We start from the raw sequence: 15029 nt of genomic DNA, 5'->3' as shown, positions 1-15029 counted from the left end.
ATATATATATAATCTTATGTGTATATTATTAATACAATATAATTTTGGTCAAATTTTGTTTTTTTTAATCCATGAAACTAATTAACATCTAATATAATGCATACAATTTTTTTTTAAAGTATAAAAGGTGGGAAAGTCATTTTCAGTTCCACCCTGACAAATTCTCGTGCGTTGCAGTGCCATTCATTTCAATGACAACCCAAACACGCCTGCAATGTGATTTCCTGCACCAGAATGCACGGTACTGCAATACCCTGTGTTCCAGTGCGGTGCAATTGGAAAACAATTGTGCATGCAGTTGTATTCTAAAGTAAACTGTAACTCCATTTGTGTATTTTATTTCAAGTAAAAGTGTTTTATTTTTTTTATCCGAAAAAATAATCGGCCAACTAATCGATTATAAAAATAATTGTTTGTTGCAGCCCTAGATTTCTTTTGAGTGTCTCTGGCCCCCATTAAAATCTAATTTCAACTGGTGTTTCCACTCTTCTGCTGCTTCCTTTTTTATTTAATTGGGAGAATTGGTCCCTGTTACAATTGCCACCACTTGTATTCAGACCTAAGAATTCACATGGGCTGACCCTTTAGCTATCAACAAAAACAATCCAGAAATGTTAACTGAAGGTGCTTCATTGAAACTAGAAAATTTAAAGTGGGCTAGCCCCCCAAGCTAAGGCCCTTATTTAACCAGTTGACATCCGCGGTGTTAAACCCCCTTCCCATCCAGGCCATTTTTCAGTATTCAGCGCTGCGGTACTTTGACTGACATTTATTCCGTCATGCAGCGCTGTACTGAAATGAATTTTATACCCTTTTTTGGGGACAGATAGAGCTTTCTTTTGGTGGTATTTATTCACCACTGGGGGTTTTATTTTTTTACTATATTAAGGAAAAATTACCGAATATTTTAAAAAAAAAACAGTTTCCCCTATATTAAATGATAAAACATTTATTATTACCCAATTTTTTGGTAAACTATAAAAGACGGGGTCACGTCGGGTAAAAATACACCAAACATGTCAAGCCTTAAAATTGCGTGCGCGCGCAAAACCTCAAAAAATGATAATACCCAAAATTGGCCATAGGCGACGCTTTAAAAGCTGTTACCGCTCATCAGTTTAGTGTTATCAGTGATTGATGGCCCTAAAATGATTTCTCTCACTGCGACGTTCGCGGCGATATGTAACATGTGTAGCGCAATTGTAATTTTTGCGCGCTGGGGCACCGGATGCGTATTTACGTTTATAGGCGCATAAAAGTGGGGGTGGGGGAGTTAAACATTTTGGGGGTTTTTTTCCCCTTTTTTTATGTGACTTTAATTTTATTTTACTTTTTTATATGTTACTTTTATTTTTTTTATTTATATTTTTTTGCACTTTTTGTTATTGCTATTATATAGGGGGATAACATTGGACGGGTCTTTTCTGCCCGTGCGTGCCCGCTAGGGGGCGAGCGCGAGCAGAAAAAAAATGCCGTCTGGCGACGGCAACCCGCCAATGCAGCAGTGCCGTCCGTCCGTTTTTCTACTACGGGCGGACGGCAAGAGGTTAATCCACATGCTCAGATGCAGTTTAAAAAATCAATATTCTTTTCTTTATCTAACCTTCCATACTGCAGGGGGTGACACCACCATTCTTCTGACAAGATTCTGGGAAATGCTGAGTAGCCCACATCTTGCGATAAATACTCCCAACACGTCTTCTCATGAGAATGCAATTTGGAATACAAAGTATGGAAGATTGTACTACTGGAATATTGCTGGAGGGAGGGTGACATCACCCTCATCTACGTGCTCTAGAATAGAACATTTACTAACCTTTTCTCCCAAAGGCTTTTTTTTGGCACTGGGGTGGGAATAAATAAATGGACCTTGCAGTTTTTTTTTATTCAAGGTTCAGTTAATTTGTGTTGGCCAGATGTTAACTTTAAAGGGGAAGTACTGGGAGAGTAAAATGTACCTTTCCCAGTACTTAAAGCTGGCATATGACACTGCAGGCATCACTTGCTGGTTCTATAGATTGCGAGTGGAGTGATCAGGAACTGCTGATTTGCTCAGCTCATGGTCTTCTCTCTGCACAAAGTGACTTCTCTCTGCCTGTCAGTGACCTCTCCCTGCAGGGATTCACCCTTCCCCTCTGTTCCTCCAGCGCTCATTGGGGGACTGTCACTGGAGGGGACAGGACAGGCACAGCTGGTTTCAGCTCTAGAGGCAGAGCCAGCTGTGAGTCAGGCAGCGGAGTGAATCCCGACAATATTATTGGGATCTTTCCTGGCGTGGCTCTGCGCAAATAGTGGGCAGTAACTTGCGAGATCCTGACTTGGGGTCACATGCATACATTAGTAAATATACTCCTTGGACCCAAAAAAGGACAAAGCCCTCAAAAAGTTACTTTTGTCTTTAAAGGAAAGTTCTAATGGTTTTATGACCATTTTAACATTTTTTTCCCACATGTCAGTTTGCTATATATGATCATGATTAAATTTTATAGAGGGTTACCAGAGCATGATAGGTTAGACAAACAGCACTGCAGAGAAGCTTGCTATCCAGGTCCATGTCTGATACAAGTCTTAAAGTTGTCTAATAAGAGTCTCTGTCCTGACTCAAGTTCCTTAAAGAGAATGTTAGGTCTAGAATAAAATGAGAGCTCCTTGTAAAGAAAGGCATTTACAATTGTCCTTCCGCCAATGCTGCGAGCATTTGTTGTCTTGATCAGATAACTTTGCTAAAGAATCTGCTGCACCTGTCAAATGCCTGGTTTCCACTTTGTAGTTTGTTAGCCCAAACATCACTACAGAACACAGTGACACAGGGCCAGCAAAAACAAAAAAGAGGGAATGATACATAAAAAAAACACTACTGTTAGGGAAGGCAGGTGTTGTCGCCCTATAAGAGCTCTTTAGAACTTAAAGGGTTATTAAACCCTCTGGTGTTTTTGCATATATCTACTGCTAGCAAGCAGTAGATATATTTAAAAAAAAGTGTTAAAAAAAAAAAGATTTAAAAGCGGTTTAAACTTACATGTGAAAATTCTTGGGTGACCGCAAAGCATCTTGGGGCGGGCGCATGCGCAGTTCACATTTTCGGCCGGGAGACGAGGATAGACCCAAGGTAAGTCTATGGATACGTGCACCCGTATGCAGGCACCGTGGGACAAGAAGTGCCAGCAAGGACAGAGGAGTCAGCGCTGGATCGGAGAACCGCAGCAGCGCTGGAGGGACAGATGAAAACGACAGGAAAGATCGGATTAACAAACATCATTTAAGGTATGTGCTTTTATTAACATTGGGGGGAGGGAAAAATGTTTTTTACTTTAATGTCACTTTAATGTAATGCTTACTTTAATGTTAAGCCTTACCTAAGCTGCCAGGCATACTTGCGAAGAAACAGCCCTCAGGGTATAAAGCAGTGAGATGCTGAAGGAGGTTTTATTCAAATATACAAAAATACAGTGGGTTGCAACTAATGCCCTTATAATGTCAAATTTAAGGGGTGTTTAAAGTCTATGTCCAGGGGGAAAAAAAAAACTCCCATTGAAGTGGGTCTACTCTTGCGCTGCAAGGGCTAAAGGCTCGCCCTCCACTTGCGGGCTGAATACAAAATTGTGCAGTATACATTTCATATGTCCCTGACTAAATAAATATTTGTTTTTTCTCTTGATCACAAGTGCAAAACCCTTTCCCTTGTGCATTCCCTTTAATTTTAGTGATACCCTTGATCTGTATTGTAGTAATAAACTATACTACAATGTTGCAATGGTTTTGGCAATATGTAAATTTGTGCATCATACGCTTATACAATACTTTATTTGCTAATGTGTAGTTTTTACAAAGTGTATTTGGTTGTGTACAGCCATTGGTCCATTGGTATTCTTAGTGAAGTTTTTTGTTTTGCCTCTATTGGGAAAGTAACTTGATACTGAAATGTCTGCAGCATTTGTGCCTACAAAATATGTACAAGTAATAATCAAGCCTGTAAAGCATACGGCATAACCAAACTAAAAAGCAAATCAATGCATTTTTAGCAATACTGATTCATATTTTAAATTATTTTTTTTAAACCATTACTTTTTTTGTTTGATCAGGACAAAGCTTGGGTTATGGTTTTGTGAACTACATTGACCCCAAGGATGCTGAGAAGGCGATCAATACCCTGAATGGACTAAGGCTTCAGACCAAAACCATTAAAGTAGGTCCAGGTTTTTTTTTTTGTCTTAACATAAAAATGTGTGTCCTTTTTTGTCTAGTCATAAATGTTTGCAACTTAAAAGGCCATTCAGTTTTTTGCTTTAAATATGCTAGTTTCATGTTTCAGTTGTTGAGAGGAAAACAACAAATCATTATACTAATCAGAAAGGTTTGTGGTAACTGAATTGTACTGAAATTCATATTTCCTAGTTACATTAAAGGAGAACTATTGACTAACCGTTTTTGGCCATAGTTCTCTTCAGGGTCACAGGAGGACATATACTAATGTCCTCCAGTGACCCAAAACTCTGTATATAGTGGGCTAATGCAGAGCTGCCTTGCAGCTGGGACAGATGTAGACAATATTATCGAGATCCACCCTGCTGGCTGATTGACAGCTGTCTCTGCCTATCTAGAAGCAAAGCCAGCTGTGCCCACCCCCTCCCTGTCCATTCCTCCAGTCAGAAACGGAGAGGTGAGGGAGGATTGGTAAGTGATCGGCGGTATGCGTTCGCTGACTTCCTGATCAATAGAGCTGACCTGTGACGACTTCAGGAAACTCGCATATTCCTAAACCATAAAAGAGCTTCCAAACAAGCTATTCCTGACTAGGTTATTCCGTCCTAATGATAACAAAGGCTTTGTAATTGGTTTCTAACAGCTTTGAAGCACCTACTGGTTTACATACAAAGCAATTGTTTAACCCTTCCACTGCCAGTAATTTTTGTGTTTTTTTTTTTTTTTACCTGTTTAAAATGCACATTTTAGGCCCAAAGATTACTGAAACCCCCCAGAATGGAATATATTTCCTGAAAACAGAGAACCTGAAGAATAAAAATAGGCAATTTATGTTGCATCATATTAGCGCTACTGTTTATAAAGCCCACATTTTCATAAACAAATACACGCTGATTTTAATGCCCCCACACAATAATATATCCATTTTGTTTAGTAAAATATAAAAAATTGTTAGAGCAGTAAAGTTACCAAACTAGTCAAGCTTAAGAAATTGTGCGCACCTGTTACATGTCAAAAAGCTACGGTACCCAAAGTTAGATAATGCTTTAAAAAGTTTTATAGGTCATCAGTTTGGAGATGTGTGAAAAATGACCCTAGCATTTTCTTTCACTCTGGTGTGTGGATATGCCAATTTTTTTTTTTTTTTACTTTATTGCTATTCCAAGGGGTGCTCACAGGCTCACCCCTGTGGGATAGCACTTTATTGGTAATAGGTTATGTTGCACCCCAATGTCCCCTAAAATTAAGCTGATCTAGCGCAGATCATGCTTGATCAGCTTCGAGGCCAAGGGATGTCAACTCAGAAACTGGAGGTGACAAAATAATCGTTGCTTCTAGGTTCATTCAGAAGGGAGATAATCAGCAAACGGATGTGCTGTGCCTTTCCTGTGTCTGCAGTAGAGGGGCAGTGGAGCCCACATTTTTGGGGAGGCCTGTGGAAATGATTGGGTGGCTGTGTCAGTCTGCTTTAAACTTGCCATACACCTTACAATTATCTGCAGATTTTCTGTGGTCAAATGGAAAAGGTGCAACAGATTCCTCCATCTACACTTAACTGTGTGGATGGAGTAATCTCCACCTGGGCCAATCAGTTGCACTTTTTCCATCTGACCACAGAAAATCAGCAGATAATTGTGAGGTGTGCCTTTACTCGTGTAATCAGACTTCTGTAGGGCTGCAATTAATGATTTTTTTCATAATTGACTAGTTGACTTATTTAATTTTTTTTATCTGATCAAAATAAAGTACCATCCTTAATTTAAAATAAATTACACAAATGCAGTGATACAAACTAGGGATGTCCCCATACCGATGCCAGCATCGGAATTGGGCCCGATACAGGGCATTTTGACAAGTACTTGTCAAAATGCCCCGATACATAGCGCCGAAGCTTGGGATATGGTTTTTTTTTTTCTTACTTACCTCGCCGAGTGTCGCATCACTGCTGCTCCGGTGGGCGGCGCTCCACGCGGGGGTCCATATGGCCGGAGACTGCCATATGACCCTGCTCGGAGCGCCGCCCACCGGAGAAGCAGTGACGCTCAGCGAGGTAAGAAAAAAAACGCAGCGGAGAGTCAGTGCTGGTCCAGCGAGAGGAGCTGCAGATGGGGTTTTAATTTAGCTGGCCGGCACCTCTGAGCCAGCTAAATTAGATAGTATAATTGTAAATGTTTTGTCTGCACTGTATTAGCAGTATATACTCTATATGTACTACATACTGTATAGGGTACACACTGCTAATACAGTGCAGACAATACATTTACAATTATACTCTGATAACATGAATGGATTAAATGATCTATATGTAGCCCTGTACTATGGATCATTTAATCCATTCATGTTAGCAGAGTATAATTGTAAATGTATTGTTGCAGGCATTCTATATGTACTGTACATGTACTATATACTACATATATAGACTGCACTGCTACAATAGATTTACAATTATCCCCTGCTAATATGAATGGGTTAAATGATCCATAGTACAGGGCTACATATAGATCATTTAATCCATTCATGTTAGCAGAGTATAATTGTAAATGTATTGTTGGAGGCACTCTATATGTACTGTACATGTACTATATACTACATATATAGACTGCACTGCTACAATAGATTTACAATGATCCCCTGCTAACATGAATAGGTTACATCATGATCCATAGTACATGATATGTAGCCCTGTACTATGGATCATGATTTAACTTATTCATGTTAGCAGGGGATAATTGTAACGTTATTACTGCAGTGTACTGGAAGTGTGTACTGTATATGTACTATGGATCATGATTTAACCTATTCATGTTAGCAGGGCAGAATTGTGAGCGCCTCCCACAAGCTGAGCACCGAGACGCAATGCAGCGATCCTGCCCAGTACCAAGAGGCACCTCGTGAGGCAACAGGGATGTGAGTGAAACTGTGAGTGAGGTAAGCTGGGACGGGCTGGCTGTAAATCTATTGCTATAGTGTACTGGACGTGTGTAATGTATATGTAGTACATATATACAGCACACACCTCCACTACATTACAGCAATAGAGTTACAATTCTCCCCTGCTAACATGAATAGGTTTAATCATAATCCATAGTACATAACATGTAGTTGTACTATGGATCATTTAAAGTCACCTGTCCCTTTAAGAAAAAGTATCCGTAATTGGTATCGGCAGTACATGAGGTGAAGTACTTGGGCCTGAAAAAGTGGCATAGGGACATCCCTATTAGAAACCATAAAGTTTAGTGCAATCACACTCCACTGGAATGCACAGCATTGCGGTACCGTGCGTTCCAGTGCGGGTGATCACACTGTGGGTGAGAGGCGTGTTTGGGGTGGCAATAAAATGAATGGCACTGCAACACACCCCTCGCAGCAGAATTTCAGGCCGAAGCCAAAAATGACACTTTCCCCACCATTTTTTATTTTTTTTTGTAATTGTATTGTAAGCACGTGGTGCTTGAATAGCTTCAGCCAGGGAATGACAACTGCTGGTGGTGGAGAGCTAGGGAATCCAACTAGTCCAGTATGATAATAGTTGACAACTATTCTCATAATTATCGATTAGTTGGTGGCAGCCCTAAACTCCTTGCATACGTCGGTGGAAGTGAAAGGACTAAAATGATTTTACTGCTTATTAATGCACAATATTTATGTATTCTGATCTGCGCACAGGTTTACTTTAAAACACTGCACAGCTTATAGGTAGAGGGTTAAAAAAGAAGCACTGTAGGGTAACGACATGGCAGAGTGACGCACCTCCAAAACTGCTCTCCTGCCCCGCTCTGACTACTGGATTATCACGGACACTTAACTCATCAATTATGAGCTCATCCAGGAGGAGAAAGAATCAATAATTAAAAAAAAAAAAACTTACAGCCGCCAAAATCACTAATTCGTTCCTGAGGCTCTGACCAGATCGAGTGTAGGTGGCAATGAAGCCGCAGACTCTCCCGACTTACTGGTTCTTTTGTCACCCTCCGAACCACGCCTCTTCCTGCTGCCAACACAGAATATACTGAATATACTGCATAATGGCAGCACCACAATTAAGATAACAGCTGAGCCGGAGGGCATGAATATTGGGGCTCTGCTGCGATCCTTGCCAACAAACGCTGACATTGAGGCCTTGATTGCTAAAATTAAAGAGACCCACAGCAGCGAGATTCAAGAGATAGCCACTGAGGTCTCCCAATTATCAGCAAGAGTCGACAAACGGCAGTTTCTGCAGCCGTAGAAGTGAGACACTTTTCTGGAAACCTTTAGAGCTGCACAGACCCACAGGCTCTCAAAATCACAACTACATTTGGAGGACTTTGAAAACAAAAGTTGACGCAATAATTTGCGGCTTCGGGGTATCCCTGAGGCTATGTGCCCTGAGAATGTTCTTGCCACAGTGGTGGCCATCTTTAACAAACTCTTGGGAAATCCTGAATCTTCTTCGGTGGAGTTAGACCGTGCACACGCAGCACTGGGTCCCAAGTCAATGGACCCTGCCTGCCCTCTGGATATTATTAGCCAAGTCCAAGTTTTCCGTTAGAGGTGATTTTGCATAAGGCGTAGACACATGGCCTGTTTGATTTTGATGGAGCAAAGATTCACATCCTTTCCGACTTTTCTCATGCCACGTTTCAGCGCAGGCTTATATTGCTACCCCTACTGGAATGCCTCCGGAGTACAAACATTGTTTACTGTTGGGGTTAACCCTTTTTTAATTTGATTTATACTTGAAACATTCCTTTTTCTTTCTCCGGATCCAGCAGATCTACTTTTTTTAAATGGAACCAATTACCCCCCTGGACTGGCTACAATATCTTACCGGTTGTTCCAGGAGACTGCGAGTTCCTCTTCCTGAATGCTTGTCCGGCTCTTGGCTCTCCCAACGTCGACGCCTGCGAGGATCTCAATCCCCTGGCTCTACTAATGAACTTGGACAAAAGCTTTGCATTTCAATTTTTTTCGAGATCCCCTACCACCTTTTGAACTCCTGTGGATGTTCTTTGCTCCATAGTTCTTTCTGCCATTGCAGAGGTTTTAGGTAGCCTCCAAGTCTACATAGGATCCACGTGTATTGAATTGGCCAGCCAATCAGGAAGCCGGGTGCCCTGTAATGACACCCTGCTTTCTGATTGGGCGGCTCCGTGCTCCCTCGTCAATCAGAATGCCGGGCTCTGCGTCATTACACGGCGCCCGGCTTCCTGCTTGGCCAGCTTCCCGACCAATCAGGAAGCCAGGCAGCGCGTCATTACACGCTTCCCGGCTTCCTGATTGGCCAGTAAGTCGGCTCCATGCTCTCTCATCACAAGTGACGAGAGAGCATGGAGCGGCTACCCTGCCAATCCGGAAACCGGGCAGCGTGTAATGACGCTCTGCCCGGCTTCCTGATACAGAAGTATCGGGCTAGGCATTGGAGCATTTGTAACCGTACTCGCCCAAATACTTGGTATCGGTGCATCCCTAGTAGTGAACCATTTCTCAGAAAAATTTAGTATGGGGTTTGAGGTCCGGATGTATAGCTTTTTCTGCACTTTAGAGTTGATTTCAGTTTTATTTACCTACTCTTGCTGGTTTCCCTCTGGGTATGCAATTAGGGTGAATGGCACTCGGATGCTTTCCCAATTTTTCATAGAACATGCCAGGAATGTCCCCTCTCCCCTTTAATATTTATCATTACACTCAAACCTTTCCTGAGGTTCACACCTGAACGTTTTGTAGCATGTTCTACGCTCGACGAACGCTCTACAAAACGCTCAAAAATATAAATCCCATTGTATTCAATGGTCTCGTTCCCACCTTGGCGTATTTCCGCCCGTCCCTAACGCGCTACAAAACGGCCCATGCCTGAAAAGGCACATGTACTACTTTGGGCCATTTTGTTGCGCCGGTCACGCAACTTTTTTACCGCGAATCACGGTAAAAAAACGCGCGACGGTCACGCATATGCAATACGCCTAGGTGTGAACGAGACCTTAGAGAAGATCTGTAAAGAAGAGTGAACCAAAATCCCTCCTGAGATGTGTGCAAACCTGTTAACCAACTACAAGAAACGTCTTACCTCTGTGCTTGCCAACAAGGGTTTCTCCACCAAGTACTAAGTCATGTTTTGCTTGGGGATCAAATACTTATTTTACTCGCTGAACTGTAACTCAATTTATTACATTTGTATCATGTGTTTTTTTCTGGATTTTTGGTTGATATTCTGTCTCCATCGTTTAAAATGCATCTATGATAAAAATGAAAGACCTTTCATTTCTTACAATATCTGCAGGGGATCAAATAATTGTCCTCACTGTATTAACTCGTGCATGCTGTTCCACTTTTTATTTGAAATTTTTTGTGTAAGTTTAGCAGGCGTTTTACCACTTCTTGGAAATTGTAATGCTCTGGACTACAAATCCCAGAGACGTAAAGCTTATCTCAAGGATGAGCCCAGCTGTAAAGCTTGGCAAAACTTTAATTTCTATTTGTTGTCTGTTCTTGCAGTAAACTTCAAGGAAACTGACCCAGTAGCATTAAAAGTACTTTACTTGGCGAAAATGCTGCGTATACACACTTGGTTACAGGAAAAGCAAACAAATACATAAACAAGACAGGCTGCTACAAACATTCACATGCACCCACTACACTATCTTCTAGTACATGTATGATTTCTAGGAGGGGAAACACTGAAAATGTACTTAGCTCAGGCTGCAGGCTCCACAAATTCCGTGATGAGCAAATGGCTTCTTGTTGCAGTCTCTGCCTGGTCTTGAAGCAAGTCCTCTTGACTTGTGAAGCCCCCTCGTACTGTTCCCCTCCTGTGAAGCCCTGGTCTTGTGAAGTGCCATGCTTCTCAACCTTTCAGCTACTGGCTTTTTATTGAGAGAAAACTGGCCTAAAACTTTGGAAGTGCCGCCCCTTTCACTTTTAGGAAAATGCAATACATTTCACTTTCCCACCTCTAGTTGGCAGCGTTGTACCATAAATTGCCATCAGTAGTCCAGATTTGATTTGAATCTTGACCAGGCTAGGTGTGACACTTTACGATCACCATCCCATTGTATACGAATCAATACAGGACAAGCTTCACCATTGTGAAAAACCAGTTTGGTTTGTTTAGGTGGCACCTTCCATTGTATGAACCCAGCTTTCTATCAACAAACAAACAAAACCTCCGTCTCTATTGCAAATCTATGTGTGTCTGAAAAAGTCCACTAAGATATATCGCAACAAGTGTAATTTCCAGTCTTGACAGCCCATGTAAGCAAAGTACTGCCATGCTTATGGTGGCCATACATTGCAGGATTTATGTTTGGAAAGTTTGAACGGTTTTTCGAACGAAATTTGAACAGTCGATGGTTCATCGCCTATTTTTGCGTTTTCGATTTTGTGATCCAACATTTTTCGATCAGGGAGGTTGAAATTTTTTTTTTTACAGATTTGAAAATTTAATCAGTGGGGTTTTTGTTCATCACAAATCTTCGCAAGAACACATCACATTACATGCGCAAAAAGAAATTATTTCCGTCCGTCAAATTGGTTGGCTAGGATGGCTAACGAACGACTTCCGAAATCAACATTTGACTATGCTAGATGCGGTATTTAAACTATAATCTAATGAGGATTTGTGGCAAAAACTACAATTTTCTACAGAAAATCTGAGTGTATGGCCACCTTTTTAGTCTTTCTGGATCTGCTGATGTAATCCAAAATAGCGATGTTCAGCAGCAGTATCTGGCCTGTTTAATGTCATATCAATAAATACAGGGAGATTAAATGCATTAAACAAGGTAATATGACTTATCCTATAGGAAGATTTTGCCAATGTTAATATACACAGGTTCTCGTCTTCACCTAACATGTGATTTGACAGTGAAAGAAAAGCAGTAGACTGATGAGCTCTTCTGTCAGTTTTCTCCTCCTGTCATCATGCCCCTTGTTAGTGCATGAACACTTCAGTACAACTGGTCTCCTGTGCTGCTTCTCCCTCTTCCATTTTGTGCTGCACAGAGATGGTGGGAGGTACATACCTGACTGCATTTAAAACATGTGGTAAAGAACCTGTTTTTAACCTGTAGTGGTCTATAAAAACCTGTTGATTGGTCATCCTAATTGAATGCCTAGGAATGAGACAAGAAATCTCCTGTGGAGAGTGTGTGCAGTACAGTGGCTAATCATAAAACACATGCTAATTAGGGAAAAACAAACCTGGTAGGGTTTGGCTAACACAGCAGGAAGTCCACAAACCAATTAGTTTTGTGGCAGATTAATCTTACTGCATTTTTTGTGTGGCTATTTTGAAGGTTAATAGACAAGCTTTTGCGGAAAAAGGGCATGGGCAGCTGGACTTTGCCATGTGGGACATGTGCCAATGCAAAATCACACCCTCCCAAGACCCCACACAGCCCTTGTGAGACCGCACACAGCCTTCTAAGACCCTGCACAGCCCTGGTGAGACTTCTCACAGCCCTCCTGGGATCCTGCTCTGAAGACAGGCTGGAAACCCAGAAAAGCACAGTATGTATGCTTCATATTCTGCATTAATGTATAATGTATTGCTGTGAGTTGTAGTCCTGACGAGCTGTTGGTATTATTCTGCATTGCTGTCTTGTGCATCACTGGGATTTGTAGTCCTCTTTGGTGTTCTGCATTTCTGTATAATGTATTGCTGAGATTTTCAGTCCCTCTACAGCTTGAAGTTAGTAACAGAATTACCAGGGGTGCAGAACTTGCTGTTGGAAACGAGCCCTGGCACTTCACTGTCGGAAAATTAGTCTGTATTGTGTTAGAAAAACTGATATGGCACGAAAAAAGTATCGGTAATTGGTATTGGCGAGTATTCGGGGAAAAGTATCTGTACTTGTACATGGGAGACTATGGTATCGGTGCATCCCTACTCAAGACAATATAGCCCATACTGCATCGCTTCCAGCAAGCATATACAGGTGAAACTCGAATAATTAGAATATCGTGCAAAAGTTCATTTATTTCACTAATGCAACTTAAAAGGTGAAACTAATATATGAGATACTCATTACATGCAAAGCACTTAGTTTCCATAACACCTCAGCAGTGCCACAGGCTGATAGCTTCCATGCCACGCGCATTCAGACAGTAATTGCTGCAAAAGGGGCCCAAACCAAGTACTGAGTACATATGCATGCTTATGCTTTTCAGAGGTCCGATATTGTTCTATGTACAATCCTTGTTTTATTGATTGCATGTAATATTCTAATTTTCTGAGATTGTGGATTTGGGGTTTTCATGAGCTGTAAGCCATAATCATCACAATTATGACAAATCACGGCTTGAACTATCTTGCTTTGCATGTAATGAGTCTATATCATATATTAGTTTCACCTTTTAAGTTGCATTAGTGAAATAAATGAACTTTTGCACGATATTCTAATTATTTGAGTTTCACCTGTATATAATGTTACGTAGTTGTCATTTTGAGCTGTTTAGAAGGCAGGTTCTGTGAGTTGTGACTCAATGAAGTGCATATTCACTGGGCTAAGTGAAATGGTTTTGGTGCATTGAGGAAGTACATCCTATGGGCATCTTCAAAAACTGAAGAGTGCATCTTTTTCTGCACTTTTCAGCCTCTAGCAAGTGTACTCTACATTGCTCATAGCCACTGCCACACCTCAAAGCAGCTATCCAGATTTTTTTTTTCTCCTTGGCTCAGCTTTGACCCCACTGGAAGCAAGATGTGGGTTTGGTCTGTAATGTGCTCTGAGCACTTGATCCTGCATGAGGAACTCCTTTTGGTGCTTTGTGCAGTGTGTGGAGTTGCCATAGGATGCTGTCTTTTTCGGGGATATGAGCACTAAGGGGGCAAGGATTGGATGGGTCATTTCCCACCAAATACATTCACACCAAGGTACAGGTAAGCCAGGGGCTGAGTTCTGCATATTGGCCAGTGTAGCTGCTCCTGTCCCTGAATAGGTTAACATAGGGCTCGACAAATCCCAGGAGCCAGGTCGCCATAGCGACCAGGAAATTGCGTCTTGGCGCCTGGGCTTTTGTCAGCAGGGGTGAGCAATTTCTTTTGCTAGACACCACGGACATTCAGTTCCAGCCTCCGTATTAGCTCTGCTCAACACCCCCTTCCCGTTCTCCATGCTGCGGTGTAAGTCCCCTTCTCTGCTGCTCTCCCCACCTCTATCGGCAGAGGCAGTGAGGATCGTTGGGGGCACTGCAGCCAACGCCCAGCAGAGAGAAGAGACTGCTATCAGATGCTGTAACTCTGCGTTCTCCCCCACCCCGCTGCATTCTGCGCCCCCGTGCCTCCTCTTTGCATCCACTGCCAGTGGTAAAAAGCTGGCGACACGTCCCCCATGCAGCAGCCAGGAGCAATAGCCAGCCTGCTATTGGCTGTTTTAAATTACAGTAGCCAATAGCAGGCTGGCTATTGCACCAGTCTGCTGTCAGCAGAGGACCACCTGAAGTAGAACTTTCTCCTCCAGTTCCCTCCTGCTGATTGACAGCAAGGAGTGGGCGGGTACATTGAGCATCCAGAGGGGATTCTTTGTTCTCAACAAAAGTGAAATTACTCCTTAAGGTAGAGCTTCGCCCTAGGTGTTCATTCACCCCAAGGTTGTCAGCTTCTCATTTGAACAGATAGTTTGCCTTCTGTCCTGAACCAATTTATCGCATGGAGCAGGCTGCGCATTGCATGGATGTGGTTTGAGCAATCTGTGTATTTGGATGCTACAGCATCTTTTCAAATCCTTTGTTTTTTGTACATGGACTACAAAAATCTATTCTGTATTTGTAGCATTTTTTTTTTTTTAAAGAAACAAAACAATGTGGATTGTAAGCCCCCTCCCCCCCCCCCCCCCCCCGTACGT

At 42.0% G+C, this 15029-nt stretch overlaps 1 protein-coding gene across 1 annotated transcript in view; it reads left to right on the top strand.

Annotated features, from left to right (window-relative positions):
• Positions 1-15029, top strand: part of ELAVL2 (ELAV like RNA binding protein 2) — an 80190-nt gene that overhangs the window by 1273 nt on the left and 63888 nt on the right. The window contains exon 2 of the mRNA XM_018568346.1: positions 4083-4186. Within this exon, the coding sequence (XP_018423848.1) occupies positions 4083-4186 (104 nt within the window). The remainder of the gene's footprint in view (positions 1-4082; positions 4187-15029) is intronic.

The sequence above is a fragment of the Nanorana parkeri genome, unplaced genomic scaffold (genome assembly GCF_000935625.1).
Source record: "Nanorana parkeri isolate BGI_ZX_2015 unplaced genomic scaffold, ASM93562v1 scaffold1175, whole genome shotgun sequence".
Lineage (NCBI taxonomy): Eukaryota > Metazoa > Chordata > Amphibia > Anura > Dicroglossidae > Nanorana > Nanorana parkeri.
The sequence above is the reverse complement of the archived record's forward strand: the minus strand, read 5'-3'. Positions and strand labels throughout refer to the sequence as shown.